General features: G+C 48.4%; 1 protein-coding gene across 1 annotated transcript in view; it reads right to left on the bottom strand.

Moving 5' to 3' along the window:
* Positions 1-1,622: 1,622 nt before the first annotated feature.
* Positions 1,623-18,142, bottom strand: part of LOC140428376 (Golgi-resident adenosine 3',5'-bisphosphate 3'-phosphatase-like) — a 65,614-nt gene continuing 49,094 nt past the window's right edge. Inside the window, exon 5 of the mRNA XM_072514768.1 lies at positions 1,623-4,850. Coding sequence (XP_072370869.1) covers positions 4,570-4,850 — 281 coding nt within the window. The 3' untranslated portion in view covers positions 1,623-4,569. The remainder of the gene's footprint in view (positions 4,851-18,142) is intronic.

The raw sequence follows: 18,142 nt of genomic DNA, 5'->3' as shown, positions 1-18,142 counted from the left end.
CTCTACATTACCTTTGCAACACAGATAGACTGGCTGCATGAGCCCTTGTCATCCATGACCACCATTCAACCAGGAGGTTGGAGTTGGGAGTTACAAGTTGATTGCTCTACACCAACTGTGCCCCTTTGGCGCCATATGCCCCTCTCCCCCCCACCATACACGCTTCTGACAGCAGCAAAAAGTTGGCAAAAAGTACAGGATAAACAGCAGCTCCAGACTTTGGTGGGATCTCAATTTTATTAGATCCATGAGTCAGGAACACACCTGCTGCAACGTTGTTTCACCATAGGGAGAACAAATCTGAGCATGGTTGGTATCCAGTTGCCTCCACTTGTGCTGCCCTCGAACTCCACCCATAGAATAGAATTCCAACAATGCGGAAGGAGGCTATTCAGTCCATTGAGTCTTCAATGACACTACGAATGAGCACCTATGGCCCACTCTCCCACCCTATCCCTGTAACCCCTTCTAACTGTTGGGTACAAAGGGGAAATTTAGCAAGGGCAATCCACCTAATGAGCACATCTTTAGACTGTGCGAGGAAACCAGAGTACCAGGAGGAAAACCACACAGGCACAGGGAGAACGTACAAACGCTACACAGTGACCCAAGGCTGGAATTGAACTCAGATCCTTGGTGCTGTGAGGCAGCAGTGCTAACCAGTGTGCCACCGTGCCACACATATGTCCTGGGCTCAGCCAGCTTGGTCGGTACTGGTGCTTGCACTCGATTCCTGGTGATGGACATTGAAGTGCGCCCACACAGAGTTCATTCTGTGCCTTTGCTGCCTCAGTGCTCTTCCAAGTGTTGCTCAATATGGAAAGAATATTGATTCACTAGCTGAGGGGGGAACCATCGATGGCAATCAGCAGCAAATTTCCTTGCCTATAATTGATCTGATGCCATGAGACTTCATGGGTCCCAAAGTTAATGTTGAGGACTTCCAGAGCAACTCCCTCCCAACTGCATATTACTATGCTGTTACCCCCGGCGGGTCTGTCCTGTTGGTGGAACTGGACATACCCAGGAATGGTGATGGAAGAGTTTATTTGGGATATTGACTGTAAAGTATAATTCAGGGACTCTTTCACACTGTTTTCTGTCTGGTCTATGAGACAATTCTGACGATTTTGGCGCAAGTTCCCAGATTGAGGAGGCTATGTTGACTGGACAGGGTGTTGTCTTTGTTCGTTCTGACATCTAGGTCAATATCAGGTGGCTGGTCCAGTTTTATTCTTATTTGACTTTTCTGTCGTGGTTTGCTATAACAGTGGTTTACTCAGCCTTTTCAGAGGAAAGTTCAAGGCGAATCATATTATTGTGGGGCTGGAGTCACTTTCAGGCCGGATGGGAGAAGGACGGCAGACTTCCTTCCCTGAGTGACACAGGTTAAACAGATGTGTTTTCATAACAATTTGAGGGTTTCATGATTATTATTGAGACCAGCATTTTATTACACATTTATTAATGAACTGAATTTAAAATCTGCAGCTGTCATGATAGGATTTGAACTCAGGCTTTTGGAGCTGGGCCAAGTCTGAGCCTCTGGTTTGCTGTTCCAGTGACATTACCGTCAGCTCATTTGTATCAGCATATACACAAAAATCAAAGACCACACCAAATTATTCTAGTTATTTATTTTCTATTGTACATGTTTAACAAATAACCCAACCTCTAAAAAATATAACTTATTAGTGCAACTTCAACAATCAAACATACAATTTTAAATAAACTAACAAATTTATACTATAATTAATGTAAATCATGAATCTAGTTCAATGATGTTTAATCAAGTGATTCCCATAAAGCTGATTATTCACCAGTGATAGACACGTCCGGATATATTATTAAATGGAGCGGGCGGAGCATTTGTTGTATGCTGTGCATGCAACTGGAAGACCCAGATTCAAATTAGCTTTATATTGCTATACTCACAGCTCAGTCATCAGCCTAAGATGTAAGTCAATAAAAAAAAGAAAGTGCTGACCTCCAAAGTGTTTTTTTTACGCAGAGGGTGGTCAGTGCCTGGAATGTGTTGCCAGGGGAGGTTGTGGAAGCAGGTACATTAATGGCATTCAAAAGGCATCTCAACAAATACATGGATAGGATGGGTATAGAGGGGCACGGCACTAGGAAGTGCTGAGGGTTTTGGCCAAGAGTGGCATCATGACCGGTACAGGCTTGGAGGGCTGAAAGGCCTGTTCCTGTGCTGTATTGTTCTTCGATCTAGTTCTTTGACTGAACCAAGGTCAACTAATAAAACAATATATTCTTTGGGACTTCAGAGTGATCATGTCCTAGCCCAATTCTCCACTGGTAACTAAAATTGTGGTAATTTTGAGGATTGTGCTGTAGTTTGGGAAAAGGTTTTCCACCCCCAATACCCCCCCCCCCCCCCCTTCCTCCCCTGCCCCAGTGGCGTGCTTTCCAGCGGCAAAGGTGGCTTTTAGTCCTGCCGATGCCTGCCCCGTTTTGCGTGGCTTGCCCGTCCCGCCGCTGAGGAATCCATCATGGAGGGGTCTCCTTTGGTAGGAATGGAAGATTTTACCGGCAGAAAAGTCTGGAAAATCCCATGCCTGGTGTTCAAACCATGTGCCTCTTGGAAAATAGTGGATGCCCAGCTCATGATTTTCTGTCATTCGATTACAATGGATGGAAAATTACTGGCTAATTGGCAGTGATTTTCTAAGATGTGCTCTCTGGGAGTACCACATATGGAGTCACCCTTACGTATATTCATAAAATTGACATGGAAAGTAAAATGAAAAATACTGTTGTTTTACAGAACTTGTGAAACATACAGTAAGCTCCATTGTGACCTTGATACAGAATTTCTACTAGAATCAAAGAATTTACAGTGCTGAAGGAGGCTATTCGACCCATTGAGTCTACACTGGCCCTTGGAAAGAGCACCCAACTTAACCCCACGCTTCCACCCTATCCCTGTAACCCACCTAACCTTTTGGGACACTATGGGCAATTTAGCATGACCAATCCACCTAACCTGCACATCTTTGGACTGTGGGAGGAAACCGGAGCACTCGGAGGAAACCCACGCAGTCACGGGGAGGAGGTGCACAGACAGTGACCCAGCTGGGAATCGAACCTGGGACTCTGGGGCTGTGAAGCAACTGTGCTAACTACTGTGCTACCGTGCTGCACCACTGTCTATTATAGACCTACAAAGTGTATTGAAGTAATCCCTCTTACTTACCCATTTTGGTTTGTCGCTAACTAATCAAATCATTATACAATAATTGAAAATATATACAAACAAAACCACTGCTCACCTTCAAGAAAGAAAATAGAAAAGTGCACTACTATTTTGGAAAGTTTGTTTGAGATACTAAGGGTGATTTTGTTTTTGTTTTTTAAAATCTGAACTTGATTCAGAGTGCCACCCTGACCATTTCAACTGCTATTCCGACCAACACTTCGGAGGTCATCAAGATCAGACTGACAAATTTAAATTAAATCAATTGGCTATAGCTCAAAAGAGGCCCCATTCACCACATGGCATTAATAAATGTGGTCCTAATTCAAATATTTTAAAAATCCACATTTTCAGAAAACGGAGACCCAGAGGAAAATGGCGTTTGACGTTTTATGCAAAGGCAATAAAACATGATATCTACATTCAGGAATATGAAATTGCTCTTCAGACGAGATCAATACCGTACCAGCCTCCCCGAACAGGTGCCAGAATGTGGCGACTGGGGGCTTTTCACAGTAACTTCATTTGAAGCCTACTTGTGACAATAAGCGATTTTCATTTCAATACATTTTCAATATTACGGGAGGATCGGTACAGAATTTAATTTGGCATGATCAATAGTTTTGTGGAAAGCAGCAAATTAAATTCCAATTACACTCACTATACTGATAACTGTCCTTTTGGGAATGTTATCCTTCCCCCACCTTTGATGTTCAGATAACCAGTCCCTACAGGACTTTGTACATGACACATACAACCCCAATGAAGATGGTAATATGCAATTTATTCTGCTCCTTAACCATGTTCTAAGATCAATATGACACAGCCCTGACCACTTGTTCAGCAATGTCTCCCTCACTTCACTACCAATCAAATCTCTGCTTATCACCTGCTCAATAAACCCATGTGATATCAGAAGCCCAATCACATGGAGAATTATTCTGTCACAGTCAGTCCCTGCACCAACACAATAAAGAAAATAATCGCTGAAAATGGAGCAATAGTTTAGCAGTGAATAGTTTATATGTAGACTTACTTTATAAATTACAGTAACAGGCGCACAGAAATGGCAATACCATATGCAAAAAGAAGCTCAAGTGTTGTTCAATCAATTATACATGGTTCTGTGGGAGTACACAATTTATAATAATGTTTTTTGGGAAATCACAGAGGCACAATTAATTTCGACAATCATTTGAACAGTACTGCTTTGGGAGTCCTCTTGAGTTGATTATTTTCTCCAAGTTAATGGGGAAGAAATCTATCCACATTGTTGGTGAAATGTTGTGCCGGTTTGGCTCATGATTCTTTAAAGGTTTACCACAATGACAATAACTGGAGGGGCCTGGTTTTCCTCAGTTTTTTTTCAGAGCAAGGCTTTTGAGGTCAGGCAATCGCTTCAGCAAAGCATGGTGATCGATCCCAATACTTGCTACAAGTCCACCATTATTGGAGGAAAAGTCACTGTAATCGATGAAATCTCCTTCAATTGTTGTCATCTGACCTCCCAAAGCTTTCATTATGGCATTTCCGGCACAAATGTCCCACTTCTTAATGAAGGTCACATGGATGTATACGTCTGCACTGTCAAGTTGTGTGCCTTCTCCAGAGTCTAAAAGTGAAAGAACTTTGTACCCTGTTATGTATTAAAGTAAAAATATATATGATCAAAACAAGATCCCAATGGAATTTCACCTGAAGAATAAATAAGGTCTTATTAGCGTACAAATGGTATAATAATTTTGTCAGTGCCACATGATACCAAAAAAAGAACTTTACTTAATCTGGTACCAGTAGAGCAAGCAAATATCACATTAGAATTAAGGAGCATTAGAATCCAAAAGCTGCAGTGAAGCCTGGTGTGAGGCAACAATATGGTAAGGCAGAGGCCGGAGAATACATTAATTGTTGCAATGATTCCTTGGATGCCAGATGGAGCACAAATTAACAATAATAATGATATTTATTAGTGTCACAAGTAGGCTTACATTAACACTGCAATGAAGTTACTGTGAAAATCTCCTAGTCGTCACACGACCGCACCTGTTCGGGTACACCGAGGGAGAATCCAGAATGTCCAATTCACCTAACAAACAAGTCTTTGGCACTTGTGGGAGGAAACCGGAGCACCCAGAGGAAATCCACGCAGACACGGGGAGAACGTGCAGACTCCGCACAGACAGTGATCCAAGCCAGGACTCGAGTGTGGGTCCCTGGCGCTGTGAAGCAACAGTGCTAACCACTGTGCTCCCCCACCAACTGGCGGATGTAAAACTGTTTCCCAGCATTTACTTTGTACAAGAGGCCATTCCTATATTCCTAGCAGCATCCAATTCCTACCCCAAACACTGGTCCCGCACATTGGACTTGATGTCTGTGATAACCCTCATGTGGACCATGGGGGAATCGTTGACTGCTCTCCCCGTGGGTTTAAGTAGGATACGTGTTCCTGTGGTGAGTGGACGGAGGCCTGCCCAACTGGGGCTCATTAGTGGAATGTATAAATGTAGCTCCCACACCCTAGAAGTACCAGGAAAGCCTCTCTGGAGGACTACAAGTGTCAGCTGCAAGACGTCTGTAGGTTTTGCCAAAGGCAACCCAGACAGGGCTGCCAGAATCAGCAATGCATGTGCTGTCCAGGCCGGAAGCCAAAGCCACCTCAAGCCCGGGTCTTGCAAGTCTATCAATCCATAGAGGATGAGCCAATGCAGCTAAATTTCATCATCCCCCTAAGGTTGCCCCGATAATTACAGCACTCTTGGTCAACAGCCATTCCATAGAAATGGAGGCGGATATGGGTGTTGCCATCTCCATTGTCAGGGAACAGACCTTCTGGCATTTCTGGATGGACACCTTACCCATAGACCTGTGAGACACCAGGGTCAGGTTGGCCAGATATACAGGGGAACCTTTGCAGATTATGGGGACCACTATGACCCCAGTTGCCTATAGGATGCAGACAGCTCAACTCCCACTCATTGTCCTATGAGGACAAGGACCCAGTCTTTTGGGCAGGGAGTGGCTCCAGAGGATCCATCTGGACTAGCAACAAATTTTTAAATTAGGAACAGATGGACTGTAAGAGGGCAATGGCAAATACCCAGAGGCATTCCAAAAAGGCCTTGGTAGAATAAAAGGAGCAAGGTCAAAGATCTTTGTGGACACCGCGCCCCACTCTAATATTTCAGGGCATAGCCAGTCCCATATGCTTTACTTTCCAAAGTAGTGACCAAACTCAAGCAGTTACAGAACCTCTGGATAATATGGCCACCAATAGTCCCTATCCTCAAGCCTCACATGTCGGTCCCCCTTTGCAGGGACTGTAAACTAACAGTTAACAAAGCCTCATGTTAAGGTCGGTACTCCATACCATGCAGGAGATCTACATGCCAAACTAGCAGTGGGCAAACCTTCACCAAATTGTATATGAGCCATTCCTACCTCCAGCTAGAACTCAACAAGTCATCTAGGAAGTATGACGATTAACACAGGTTTTATACGAATATACACACCTGCCCTTCAGAGATTTTAACCATGATTCCAGTGAACGAACAATGATACATTGGTGAGTTGCTCAACTTGTAGATGATGCACACTATAATCATGCAATTATGAGCATGGTAGCTACCGTGCTCATAATTGCATGATTATAGTATGCATCATCTACAAGTTGAGCAACTCACCAATTGACCGGACTTACCAAACCGCAACCTCTAGCACCTAGGAGTTAAGGGCAACAACACCATCTGAAAATTCCCCTCTAAGTCACACACCATCCTGGAAATTTATTATGGTTAAAATCCCTGAAGGGCAGGTGGACCTGGAGGAGATGGAGGACGAGCCCGGGGAGGATCAGCAGCAGGAGCCGGAGGTGGCGGCAAGGGTCCAGCATGCCAGGAGGACCAGAGAGGCCCTTACCTTCATCAGCTTCTCATAGGACATGGATTTGTCTGCCAGCTCACTAACCCCCCATTCCTCTCCCTCCTCCCATTCCCTCCTCTCTCCCCCAACCCCCTCCCTCCCCCCCCAGCATCCTGACCCAGCCTCCCAGGGTCTCTGTAACATCACTCCAGGGTGATGGGCCTCTGTCGGCACTGTCAGTGGGTCAATATACAAGGCAGGAGAGTGATGATCACTCACTCTGAGGAAAGCTCTGGTGCTCCTCAGTTTATTCCGAAGTCTGACTCCTGTCTTTCTGCTAACACTGCGCTCACATCCATCGTCTGAACCAGGTCTGCATCGGGGGCGTTTGATCTTGGACCACTGTGCCTGTGGGGAGGTGGGGGGATCGGAGGTCAACACGGGGAGGATGTGCAGTCATCTTTTTTAAAAAATAAATGTTTTATTAAAGCTTTTCCAACCTACGTTTTTCCATAACAAAGATAGAAGTACAAATAATAATAGAAATAAAAAAAAAGAATTATTAACCCCCACCCCCCGGATGCTGCTGCTGACAATTACTGCTCCCCTAGAAAGTCAAGGAAAGGTTGCCACCGCCGGGATAACCCCATCAAGGACCCTCTCAAGGCGAACTTTATTCGCTCCAGGCTGAGGAACCCCGCCATATCGCTAACCCAGGTCTCCACACTCGGGGGTTTTGAGTCCCTCCACATTAACAAGATCCGTTTCCGGGCTACCAGGGAGGCAAAGGCCAGTACCTCGGCCTCTTTCGCTTCCTGCACGGCCGGATCCTCCGACACCCTAAATATTGCTACTGTTGGACTCGCCTTCATCAGAGTGTCCAAAATCCTAGACATCACCCTCGCAAACCCCTGGCAGAATTCTTTAAGTGCCGGGCATGCCCAAAACATATGGGCATGGTTTGCCGGACTCCCTGCACATCTCGGGCACCTGTCCTCCACCCCAAAAAACTTACTCATTCTTGCTGCCGTTATATGCGCCCGATGCATCACCTTAAACTGAATTAAGCTGAGCCTGGCACATGATGAGGAGTTCACCCTGCCCAGGGCGTCGGCCCACAGACCCTCATCCAGCTCCTTGTCCAGCTCCTCCTCCCACTTGCCCTTCAACTCCTCCATTGAGGCTTCCTCCACCTCCTGCAGCTCCTGATAAATGTCCGACACCTTCCCCTCCCCTACCCAGATGCTAGACACCACCCTGTCCTGGATCCTACGTGGGGGCAGCAGCGGAAATGTCCCAACCTGTTTTCTCAGAAAGTCCCGAACCTGGAGGTACCTGAACGCATTCCCTGGGGGCAGGCCGAACTTCTCCTCCAGCGCCTGCTTGCTAGGGAAAGTCCCATCTATAAACAGGTCCCCCATCCTCCTAATACCTGCCCTATACCAGCCTTGGAATCCCCCATCCATCTTACCCGGAACAAATCTATGGTTATTCCATATCGGGGTCCACACAGAGGCCCCCTCCTCCTGCCTGTGTCTCCTCCACTGCCCCCAAATCCTCAGTGCTGCCATCACCACCGGACTTGTGGTGTATCGCGCCGGTGAGAACAGCAGCGGAGCCGTGACTAGTGCCCCTAGGCTGGTGTCTTTGCATGACGCCGCCTCCAGCCACCCCCATGCCGCCCCCTCCTCCATCATCTACTTCCTAATCATGGCCACATTGGCCGCCCAATAATAGCTGCAGAAGTTCGGCAGAGCCAGTCCTTCCCCCCCCCCCCCCCCCCCCACCCCCACCCCAGCTACGCTCCAAGAGTGCCCTTTTAACTTGCGGGGTTTTATTCGCCCACACAAATCCCGTAACAATTCTTTTCACCTGCTTAAAAAAGGACTTGGGGATGAAAATGAGGAGGCGCTGAAAGACGAAGAGGAACCTGGGGAGAACCGTCATCTTCACAGTCTGCACCTGTCCCGCCAGGGAAAGCGGGAGCATATCCCACCTTTTAAACTCTCCCTCCATCTGCTCCATGAGCCAGGTTAAGTTGAGCCTGTGCAGGGCATCCCAGTTCCTGGCCACTTGTATCCCGAAGTACCGAAAGCTCCTCTCCACTATCTTGAGCGGGAGCTCCCTTAGTCTCTCCTCCTGGCCCCTAGCGTGGATTACGAACAGCTCACTCTTCCCCACGTTCAATTTATACCCCGAGAAGCTCCCAAAGTCCCTCAGGATCCGCATAACCTCCCCCATCCCTTCTAGGCGGTCCGAAATGTAGACGAGACCTGGTGTTCCTCCCCCCCACGCACCAGTCCCTTCCAATTCCTTGAAGTCCTGAGCGAAATGGCCAACGGCTCAATTGCCAGGGCAAACAGCAACGGGGCCAGGGGACACCCCTGCCTCATCCCCCGGTGCAGCCTGAAATACTCCGACCTTAGCCGGTTCGTGGACACACTCGCTACAAGGGTCTGATACAGCAGCTTGACCCACCCGATGAATCCCTCACCGAATCCAAACCTACCTAACGCCTCCCACAAATACTCCCACTCCACCCTGTCAAAGGCCTTCTCCGCGTCGATTGCAGCCACCACTTCTGCATCACCCCCCCCCCCCCCCCCCCCCTCCCCCTCCGAGGGCATCATGATAATATTCAGGAGCCTCCTCACATTAGTGTTCAGCTGCCTGCCCTTAACAAAACCCGTCTGGTCCTCCCCAATCACTCCCGGGACACAGTCCCCTATTCTGGTGGCCAGAATGTTTGCCAACAGTTTGGCGTCTACATACAGGAGCGTTATCGGCCTGTAGGACCCACACTGAAGCGGATCCTTCTCCTTCTTCAAGATAAGCGAAATCAATGCCTGCGACATCGTCGGAGGGAGGGCCCCTCTCTCCTTTGCCTCATTGAAGGTTCTTAGCAGGAGCGGGCTCAGTAGCTCCGAGAACTTCTTGTAAAATTCTACAGGGAAGCCGTCCGGACCCGGGGCCTTGCCCGACTGGATGCTTGCCAGCCACTGACTACCTCCTCCAACTCAATTGGGGCCCCCAATCCCTCCACCCGCTCCACTTCCACCCTCGGGAACCTCAACCGGTCCATAAACTGCCTCAACCCTTCCCCCTCCCAAGGGGGTTCCGACTCGTATAACTTCACGTAGAATCATAGAATTTACAGTGCAGAAGGAGGCCATTCGGCCCATCAAGTCTGCACCGGCTCTTGGAAAGAGCACCATACCCAAGCCCACACCCCCACCCTATCCCCAAAACCCAGTAACCCCACCCAACACTATGGGTTATTTTGGACACTAAGGGCACTTTTGGACACAAAGGGCAATTTATCATGGCCAATCCACCTAACCTGCACATCTTTGGACTGTGGGAGGAAACCGGAGCACCCGGAGGAAACCCACGCACACACGGGGAGAACGTGCAGACTCCGCACAGACAGTGACCCAAGCCAGGAATCGAACCTGGGACCCTGGAGCTGTGAAACAATTGTGCTAACCACTATGCTACCGTGCTGCCCTGCAGAACTCCCTGAAGACTTCATTGACCCTCTCTGGGCTCAGCACCATGTTGCCCTCCTTATCTCGCACTCCCCCAATCTCTCTAGCCGCCTCCCTCTTGCGCAGCTGGTGCGCCAGCATCCTACTCGCCTTCTCCCCACACTCGTAGACTGACCCTTTCACTTTCCTTATCTGCGCCTCTGCCTTCCCCGTGGTCAGCAAGTCGAACTCCGCCTGAAGTTTCCGGCATTCGTTCAGCAGCTCCCCCTCTGGGGCCTCCGCGTATCTCCTGTCTACCCGGAGTATCTCTCCCACCAGCCTCTCCCGCTCCGCCCTGTCCTTCTTCTCTCTGTGGGACCTGATGGAGATTAACTCTCCCCTATCGACCACCTTCAAAGCCTCCCACACCACTGCCACCGTTACCTCCCCTGTGTCATTCACTCCCACATAGTTCTCAATTTTCCTCCCTATCCGCCCACACACCTCCTCATCCGCCAGCAGCCCCACATCCAGTCTCCAGAGAGGGCGCTGACCCCGCTCCGCCCCCAGCCGCAGTTCCACCTGATGCGGGGCATGGTCCGAGACCACAATGGCCGAGTATTCAACCCCCTCCACCCTTGGAATCAGCGCCCTACTCAACACAAAGAGGTCTATCCGCGAATAGACTTTATGGACGTGGGAGAAAAAGGAGAACTCCTTCGCCCTTGGCCACGCAGACTTCCACGGGTCCACACCCCCCATCTGGCCCTGGCTGCCGCCAACCTCTTTCCCGACCTGGACTTGGAACAGTCCAAAATCGGGTCCAAGACCGTATTAAAGTCCCCTCCCATAATCAGGTACTTGACTCCAAGTCCGGGATCCTACCCAACACGCGGCTCATGAAGTCCGCATCATTCCAGTTTGGGGCATATACATTCACTAGCACCACCCGGGCTCCCTGCAGCTTGCCAGTCACCATTATGTACCTGCTCCCCTTGTCCGCCACAATACTCCCCGCCTCAAATGCCACTCGTTTGCTAACCAAAATTGCCACCCCTCTGGTCTTTGAGTCTAATCCCGAGTGAAACACCTGTCCCACGCATCCTTTCCTTAGCCTCGTCTGGTCTGCGAGCTTTAAGTGCGTCTCTTGCACGCCCGCCTTCAACCCCTTTAAATGCGAGAACACGCGGGATCTCTTGACCGGCCCATTCAGGCCCCTTACGTGGAACGTGATCAGCCTGGTCGGGGGGTTGGCCATCCCCCCATCCTTCCGACTAACCATCTCCCTTTTTCGGCCAACCACGTGCCCCCGCCTCCCGATTCCAGCCCTCCCCTCGGCGGCCCCCCAGCCCGACTATCCATCCATTCCCCTCACCTGGCTCCCTTTCAGTCAGCACAGCAGCACCCCTTCCCACCCCCCCCCCCCACCCCAACTCCCCAACCCCCCCCTCAACCAAGCATCCACTTAGCTCTGATTTCCCCCCCACTATACTTCCGTGAGTCAGCTCAGAGGATGTGCAGTCATGCCCTCTGTGAAGGTTAACGTGACAGAGGCTTCACATGTATCAGCTGTAACATGTTTTAATTGTTAACACTGCCATTCCTATTCCTCCTAGTTACAGATCGTGCACCCACCACCCTCATGCCCACTTAATGATCTCCTCTCCTTTTGATCTTTCATGGTCTCGTGCTATGTCTAGGTGTGTCTCCAGGATGCACATCAGAGATGGAGGCAGCCTGCTGTTCTTCATGCCCTGTGGTCTTTAATGCCCTTGGCAGACATCCTCTGGAGGGCATGGAACCAGAGAGCCCCGGCCGACGTACCAGTATCACTGGCTTCGCTGGACCACCTTATTCTGCCCATTGCCCTTGAGATGTGCTGGTGTCAGTTGTGGGGGATACAGAAGTACTGGAGAACACCATTGTCTCCTTGGTGGCAGGCCCCGGGTTGGTCTCCAGTGCTTCCTCCACCCTGATGTTGCCTGTAGAGCCGTGGGGTCATCTTGGTGTGAAGGGGCAGCTGGAGTAACCTCCACAAGCCTCTGTGTCATCTGGCTCTGCCAGGTCTGATGTCTCCACATTGTCTACAGCATGGTGTCGACACCTTCAGCGATGGTCCTCAGTGAATAGGTCATGCCCTGGAGTGTGACGGCAATGTCCTTCATCACCTGGGACATGATGTCGAGATCCTCAGTCATGGTCATCACAGAATGAACCATGCCTTGGACACCAACACTCAAGGTGCTGACCTTGTGCTCCAGGCTTTTCATTGTGGCCACCACCCTAGCAGTGTTGGTCTCAGTACCACGCAATGTTGGCATCATCTCCTGCACCCGTAGCCTTTGGGACTCCTCCAATCGGCTACATACTCACTGGAATGTTGCTGACATCCCCTTATGAATCTCACGGCCATGTCCTAGCATGTGCACCAGCTCTGGGAGAACCTTGGCCAGAAGCTCGGCATCTGACCGGGACTCAGCTGAGTCCTGGCACCCAGCAGACCTCCAACTGCTGACTCTCTTGGATGTCCCTGCCTCAACCTCATATGTAGCAGCAACTGTGTGGTGCTGTCCACCAGATTGTGCTCCAGAAGCCTGTCCTAAATGTTGCCCACCGGGGTGTGTGTTTCTGCACTGGTGGAAGGTGGGGGTGATAACTATGAAGCCTCGATGGTTGTCTCCTCAGAGCTCTCCTCCGAGGTGGTCTTTTGGGTGGCTGGGGGAATGCCTCCAGATGGTCCGGCTCAATCAGATGGAGAACCTGCAAGAGAATGAACATGTGGTCAGTGAGATTATAGGTTCAATTTTTCTGACATGAACAACTCCCTTGAGACAGGTCATCTGGGTGGAGGGGCAGTAGATCCTCACCTCTATGGTGCAGGCTAAACTCGCCATCTGGGACTTCTCTCTCCTTGGTCAACCCCATGATCTCCAGGGCCTTTTCCTCATAGGGGGATGAGCACTCGTACCTCTGGTGCTCCGCCCCCTTGTCCTTGCCCTTTCCTGCTTATTATGGGCTATCTTCTTTTGCGGGGACAAAGAGATGGCTTTGTAAGAAGCCATGAGATTGATGGATCAGAGGGTCTATAGCAGATGACATGTGTGGGCACCACAAGTATATATGACGGGGTTGTGCTGGTGGGTGCCAGGGGGTGCTGAGGAACAAGCACAAAGATCGGATATGTGGAGGGTGCAAGGTGTCAGCCAGTGATTTGTGTGTGGGGGGGGGGGGGGGGGGGGGGGGGGGGGGAATTTGAGGCATGGCAGGCAGGACTGATGCCAGGAGAGAGGTGGTAACTTAACCTTGCAGAGTGGTGGAGGTCGTTGGTCTTCTTCCTTCCTTAATTGTATGGTGGTCATTCTTGTCATGCTGCATGCACTGCTGGCAACTGTCCCCAAGCAGTATTGGTGACCCTCCGACCCCCTTGGGAGAGCTGATGCACCGTCTCTCATCGACAGCATCGAAAAGCCTGGCCAGTTCGGCAATGCTAAAGCGACGAGCAGATCTGCGTGCTGCCATGATTGTGTGTTGACTGGGAATGAGTGGCATGGGAGTGTTTAAAAGCAGCTCCCCTTGTTAGTGGTGAACTGCTGAGGTGCGAGCCTGGCGAATTAGACGACGAGACAACTGGTAATGACAAGAAGCTCGTTGTCATGATATTCATATAAACATATCATGGTGCAATCACACACACACTGATGGACAGATCAACGGACCAATCAACACACACGCAACATCACAGCCAATCACCAGTGAGAGCACACGCTCTATAAAACAGGGAACACTACAGTTCCCGCTCATTCCAGCAGGAGTTAGCTCAGAGCACAGAGCTCACAGCGTGCCACTCAGACATACACCATGTGCTGAGTGCCTCTCTAAGATAGTGTTAGGGCTGGGTCCACAGGTTAACGGGTAAAGTACGAACCACAGCCATGAGTTAACAGATGTTGTTATCAAGAGTAATAAAACAGAGTTGTACCATCTACAACCGTGTTGGTTCGTTTGTATAGCGGAACACCCAACACGACACCCGTGGGAGTTCATTTCTGGTACTAAATGCCCTTACATATGGGCTGCGATCTCGCCACAGCGTGCATTGAGAAACACCCCACCAATTGCAGCCAAAGTATTACTTCGAAATGTTTCTGTTAAATTGCACCCCATATGTTAGGCATCACAAGAAACAACTGTTACTCCATGTATGTGCATTGTGACCTGTACTAGGAAATGTTAATCCATGGTTCCTGGGATGTAAACATGAAGTTTTAACTCTGAGGCAATCAAACATGCAATCCGTCTTTTAAGAAAAAGACAGTGTCCTGAGAGAAATGGGCTAAAGTGCAACAATGATCAATGAGCTCCATGTAGGCCAAGCCAGGTAAGGACAGCAGATTTATTTCCCAAAATGACATTTGTAAACCAGGTGGATTTTCATGACAATTAATGACAGCTTCATGGTAACCATAACTGAGACAAATTTATTGGTCGAACTTAAATTCGACCAGGATCTGTGGTTGGTTTTGAATCCATGTAAAGCATTAGCCTGGGCTTCTGGATTACTAATCCAGTGACATTATCACTCGGCACCATCATCTCCACTACAAATCTCACTGGGCAACACTTTAGATGAAGCAAGATAGGTTTATACTATCCCACAGGGAAGATGAGAATGCAGGTGGAATGCTGTGGATGCCAAACATGCTCTTCACTGAGCAGCTTGGGAGTCGATAATGGAGGCAGTTAAGTGTAGGCCTGCAGGAGGTTATATTTTTGTGGAGCTAGGAAGAATGCTGCTGCTCTGCCTGGAACAGAAAAATAAGTTGGAAGAAAAACAGAGGTTTGGAGTCTTTTAGTGGAGTGGCCACAATTGGTCCCTTCAAGGACAACTACTTAGGCCTCTCACTGTGTGACATATTTGGCTGCTGCAACATTCAAAATTCCAATCAGGGCTCTGATATCAGGGTCCCAATTTGCAGGCAGGCAAGCTCTGTGTCATTACAGGCCTATGTGAGAGCTCAATCAAGGTGGCCAAGTGTCTCACCCTCCCAAATTTTCCTGCTGCCTGCCCATTTATCACCTGACAATATGGGCAGGCAGCCGGAAAATTCTGTCTATTTCATTCTATTCAGAATATTGTAAGGGTCCTTCCTGGTTGTTCCTGTTTATTCCCTTATTTCCCCTTTCTTTTATTTTCAGCGTTGCATTTTGATCCATCGCATATTTATGGACATGTGCCTTAAAAGCAGCCTGTGTCTTTAATTCAAACAGAAGGATCCAGAAGGCTGTGCTGATTTAAATTGGTGATTGCAGGTGGACTGGCACCAATGACAGAGATTGGCCAGCATCAGTAATGACTCTGTTTGATTGATTTGGCTGATGGCCAATGAATTGGTCCAAAGGGATGTGCTCTGCCCGGAACAGGTGATGATTGGATCTTATCCCACTGGAATGTTTCAGAGCTTCATGTGTTGAGTTTTTAGTTTCGATTTGACTCCTGGAAGCTCTGAGGAAGGACTGCTGTCCTACCTCCTCTCCGTTTTTCTCCAGAAAAACTGTGTTTCTGAACTTGCAGGGAGCGTGGATGAATTTATGTACAGGACAACCATTACAGGCTGTGCCAGCAAAGTCCAGAACTGACCAACTTTCTCTGCAGGAAAGGCAGAGGCTTTGAAATCAATTACAAACTGAAAGCAGAGTTTGATGAGAAGCAAAGGGGCCTCTGCAGGAAAAGCTGTGAGTAATAGATTTCTAAACTACACAGAAGATCATTACAGGCTGCAAACCAAGGACTTTGATCAACAAGCGTGCTGTGAGGAAAGTGTGCTGTGAGGAAAGTGTGCTAAGGAACCACCATTGGAAGCAAAGATTCTTATCTTTTGCCATTCATCCTCATGGTTTTTACCCTTTTCCCTCGCTCTGTGATTGTATGTCTTGTGTGTGTGGGTAGAGGGTGGGATGGTTAAAGGGGGTAGTGGGTTAGCTTGTTGTTATCCAGTTGCATTTACTGCATATTCCATCACTACTCTTGTCATAAATAAACAGTAATTGTGTTTCAACTGACAAACCTGGTGACTGTAATTATTGGGCCAAGGACATCAGGAATCTTTATAAGAATTATTGGTTAATTTATTTGTGTTGTGACTCTGGGGTACGTGGGCCTGGAATTGACCACGCACTTGCCCGACATGGCGTAACAATATTTAGAATTATGCAGTTGTTTGCTTGCTTTGCATATTTGTTGCAAAAACTTGCTGATTCATTACTTGTACATAGAACATTACAGCGCAGTACAGGCCCTTCGGCCCTCGATGCTGCGCCGACCTGTGAAACCACTCTAAAACCCATCTACACTATTATAGAACATACGGTGCAGAAGGAGGCCATTCGGTCCTTCAAGTCTGCACCAACCCACTTAAGCCCTCACTTCTATCCTATCCCAGTAACCCAATAACCCCTCCTAACCTTTTTGGTCACTAAAGGCAATTTATCATGGCCAATCCACCTAACCTGCTCATCTTTGGACTGTAGGAGGGAACTGGAGCACCCGGAGGAAACTCACGCAGACACGGGGAGAAAGTGCAGACTCCGCACAGACAGTGGCCCAGCGGGGAATCAAACCTGGGACCGTGGCGCTGTGAAGCCATAGTGCTATCCACTTGTGCTACCGTGCTGCCTTTTAAAATTCATAAGCAGGAAAAGAGACGAGCAAACAGGAATGCTGTTTTGTGCGGAAGCAGGTATGCCTTATGTGTTTAACAGGCTTATCACTGTATTTCTTCTTGAGTGCCGCTATCTTCTGTTGGTTATTGATTTTCATTACTACTATCTATTCCTCTCACTGATGCAATATCACTGGTGACTTTAAGCATAAGGACACGGTAGCTTCACTAGACACTTGTCTTCACTGCACACAATCATGTTCTACCATTGATGAACACAGCATAATGGGTGAGTTGACCCATGTAAAATCTGCCTGTACGACCCGCCAAAAAACACTGCTGCAAAAATAATAAAAACTTATCATTCAATCACTTTATATAAAAAAGGTACTTTTGTCAAATTCATTGGGTATGGCCGTTGCTGGCTGGGCCAGCATTTATTGCCCATCCCTAGCAATTAAGAGACAACCAAATTGCTGTGTCACCTGTAGGACAGACCGAGTTAAGGTACACTTTCACCATCTGCCATGGTGGAATTTGAACAGGTCCCCAGAGCATTACCCTGGTCTTTGGATTACCAGTCCAGTAACAATAGAACTACGTCACTGCCTCCCTTGAACTCAGCAACCAGATTTTCAACTTCTTCATTATTTGTGCTAATTCAGTTGATAAGCGACATGTTAAAGGATTATTGTTACAGCTGTGGTTGAATTACTACCTCCCATCTCCCGCCATTCTGACAAATGAAATTCCACATTCCTAATTAGCACTTTCTCACCACTTCACTTGCAGGTTGGAAACAACAGAAAAAAAGATATTTTGTCAATTCTTTGACAGGATGGGCAGCTAGCTAGAGTAGAATATGATTACAATAGCATCACTAATGAATATTATGAGTACACATTAGATGACATTATATTATTATTCAACAGTTCACAAAG

This window comes from Scyliorhinus torazame, chromosome 8 (genome assembly GCF_047496885.1).
Source record: "Scyliorhinus torazame isolate Kashiwa2021f chromosome 8, sScyTor2.1, whole genome shotgun sequence".
In the NCBI taxonomy this organism is placed as follows: domain Eukaryota; kingdom Metazoa; phylum Chordata; class Chondrichthyes; order Carcharhiniformes; family Scyliorhinidae; genus Scyliorhinus; species Scyliorhinus torazame.
This window is presented reverse-complemented; position numbering and strand designations above follow the sequence as displayed.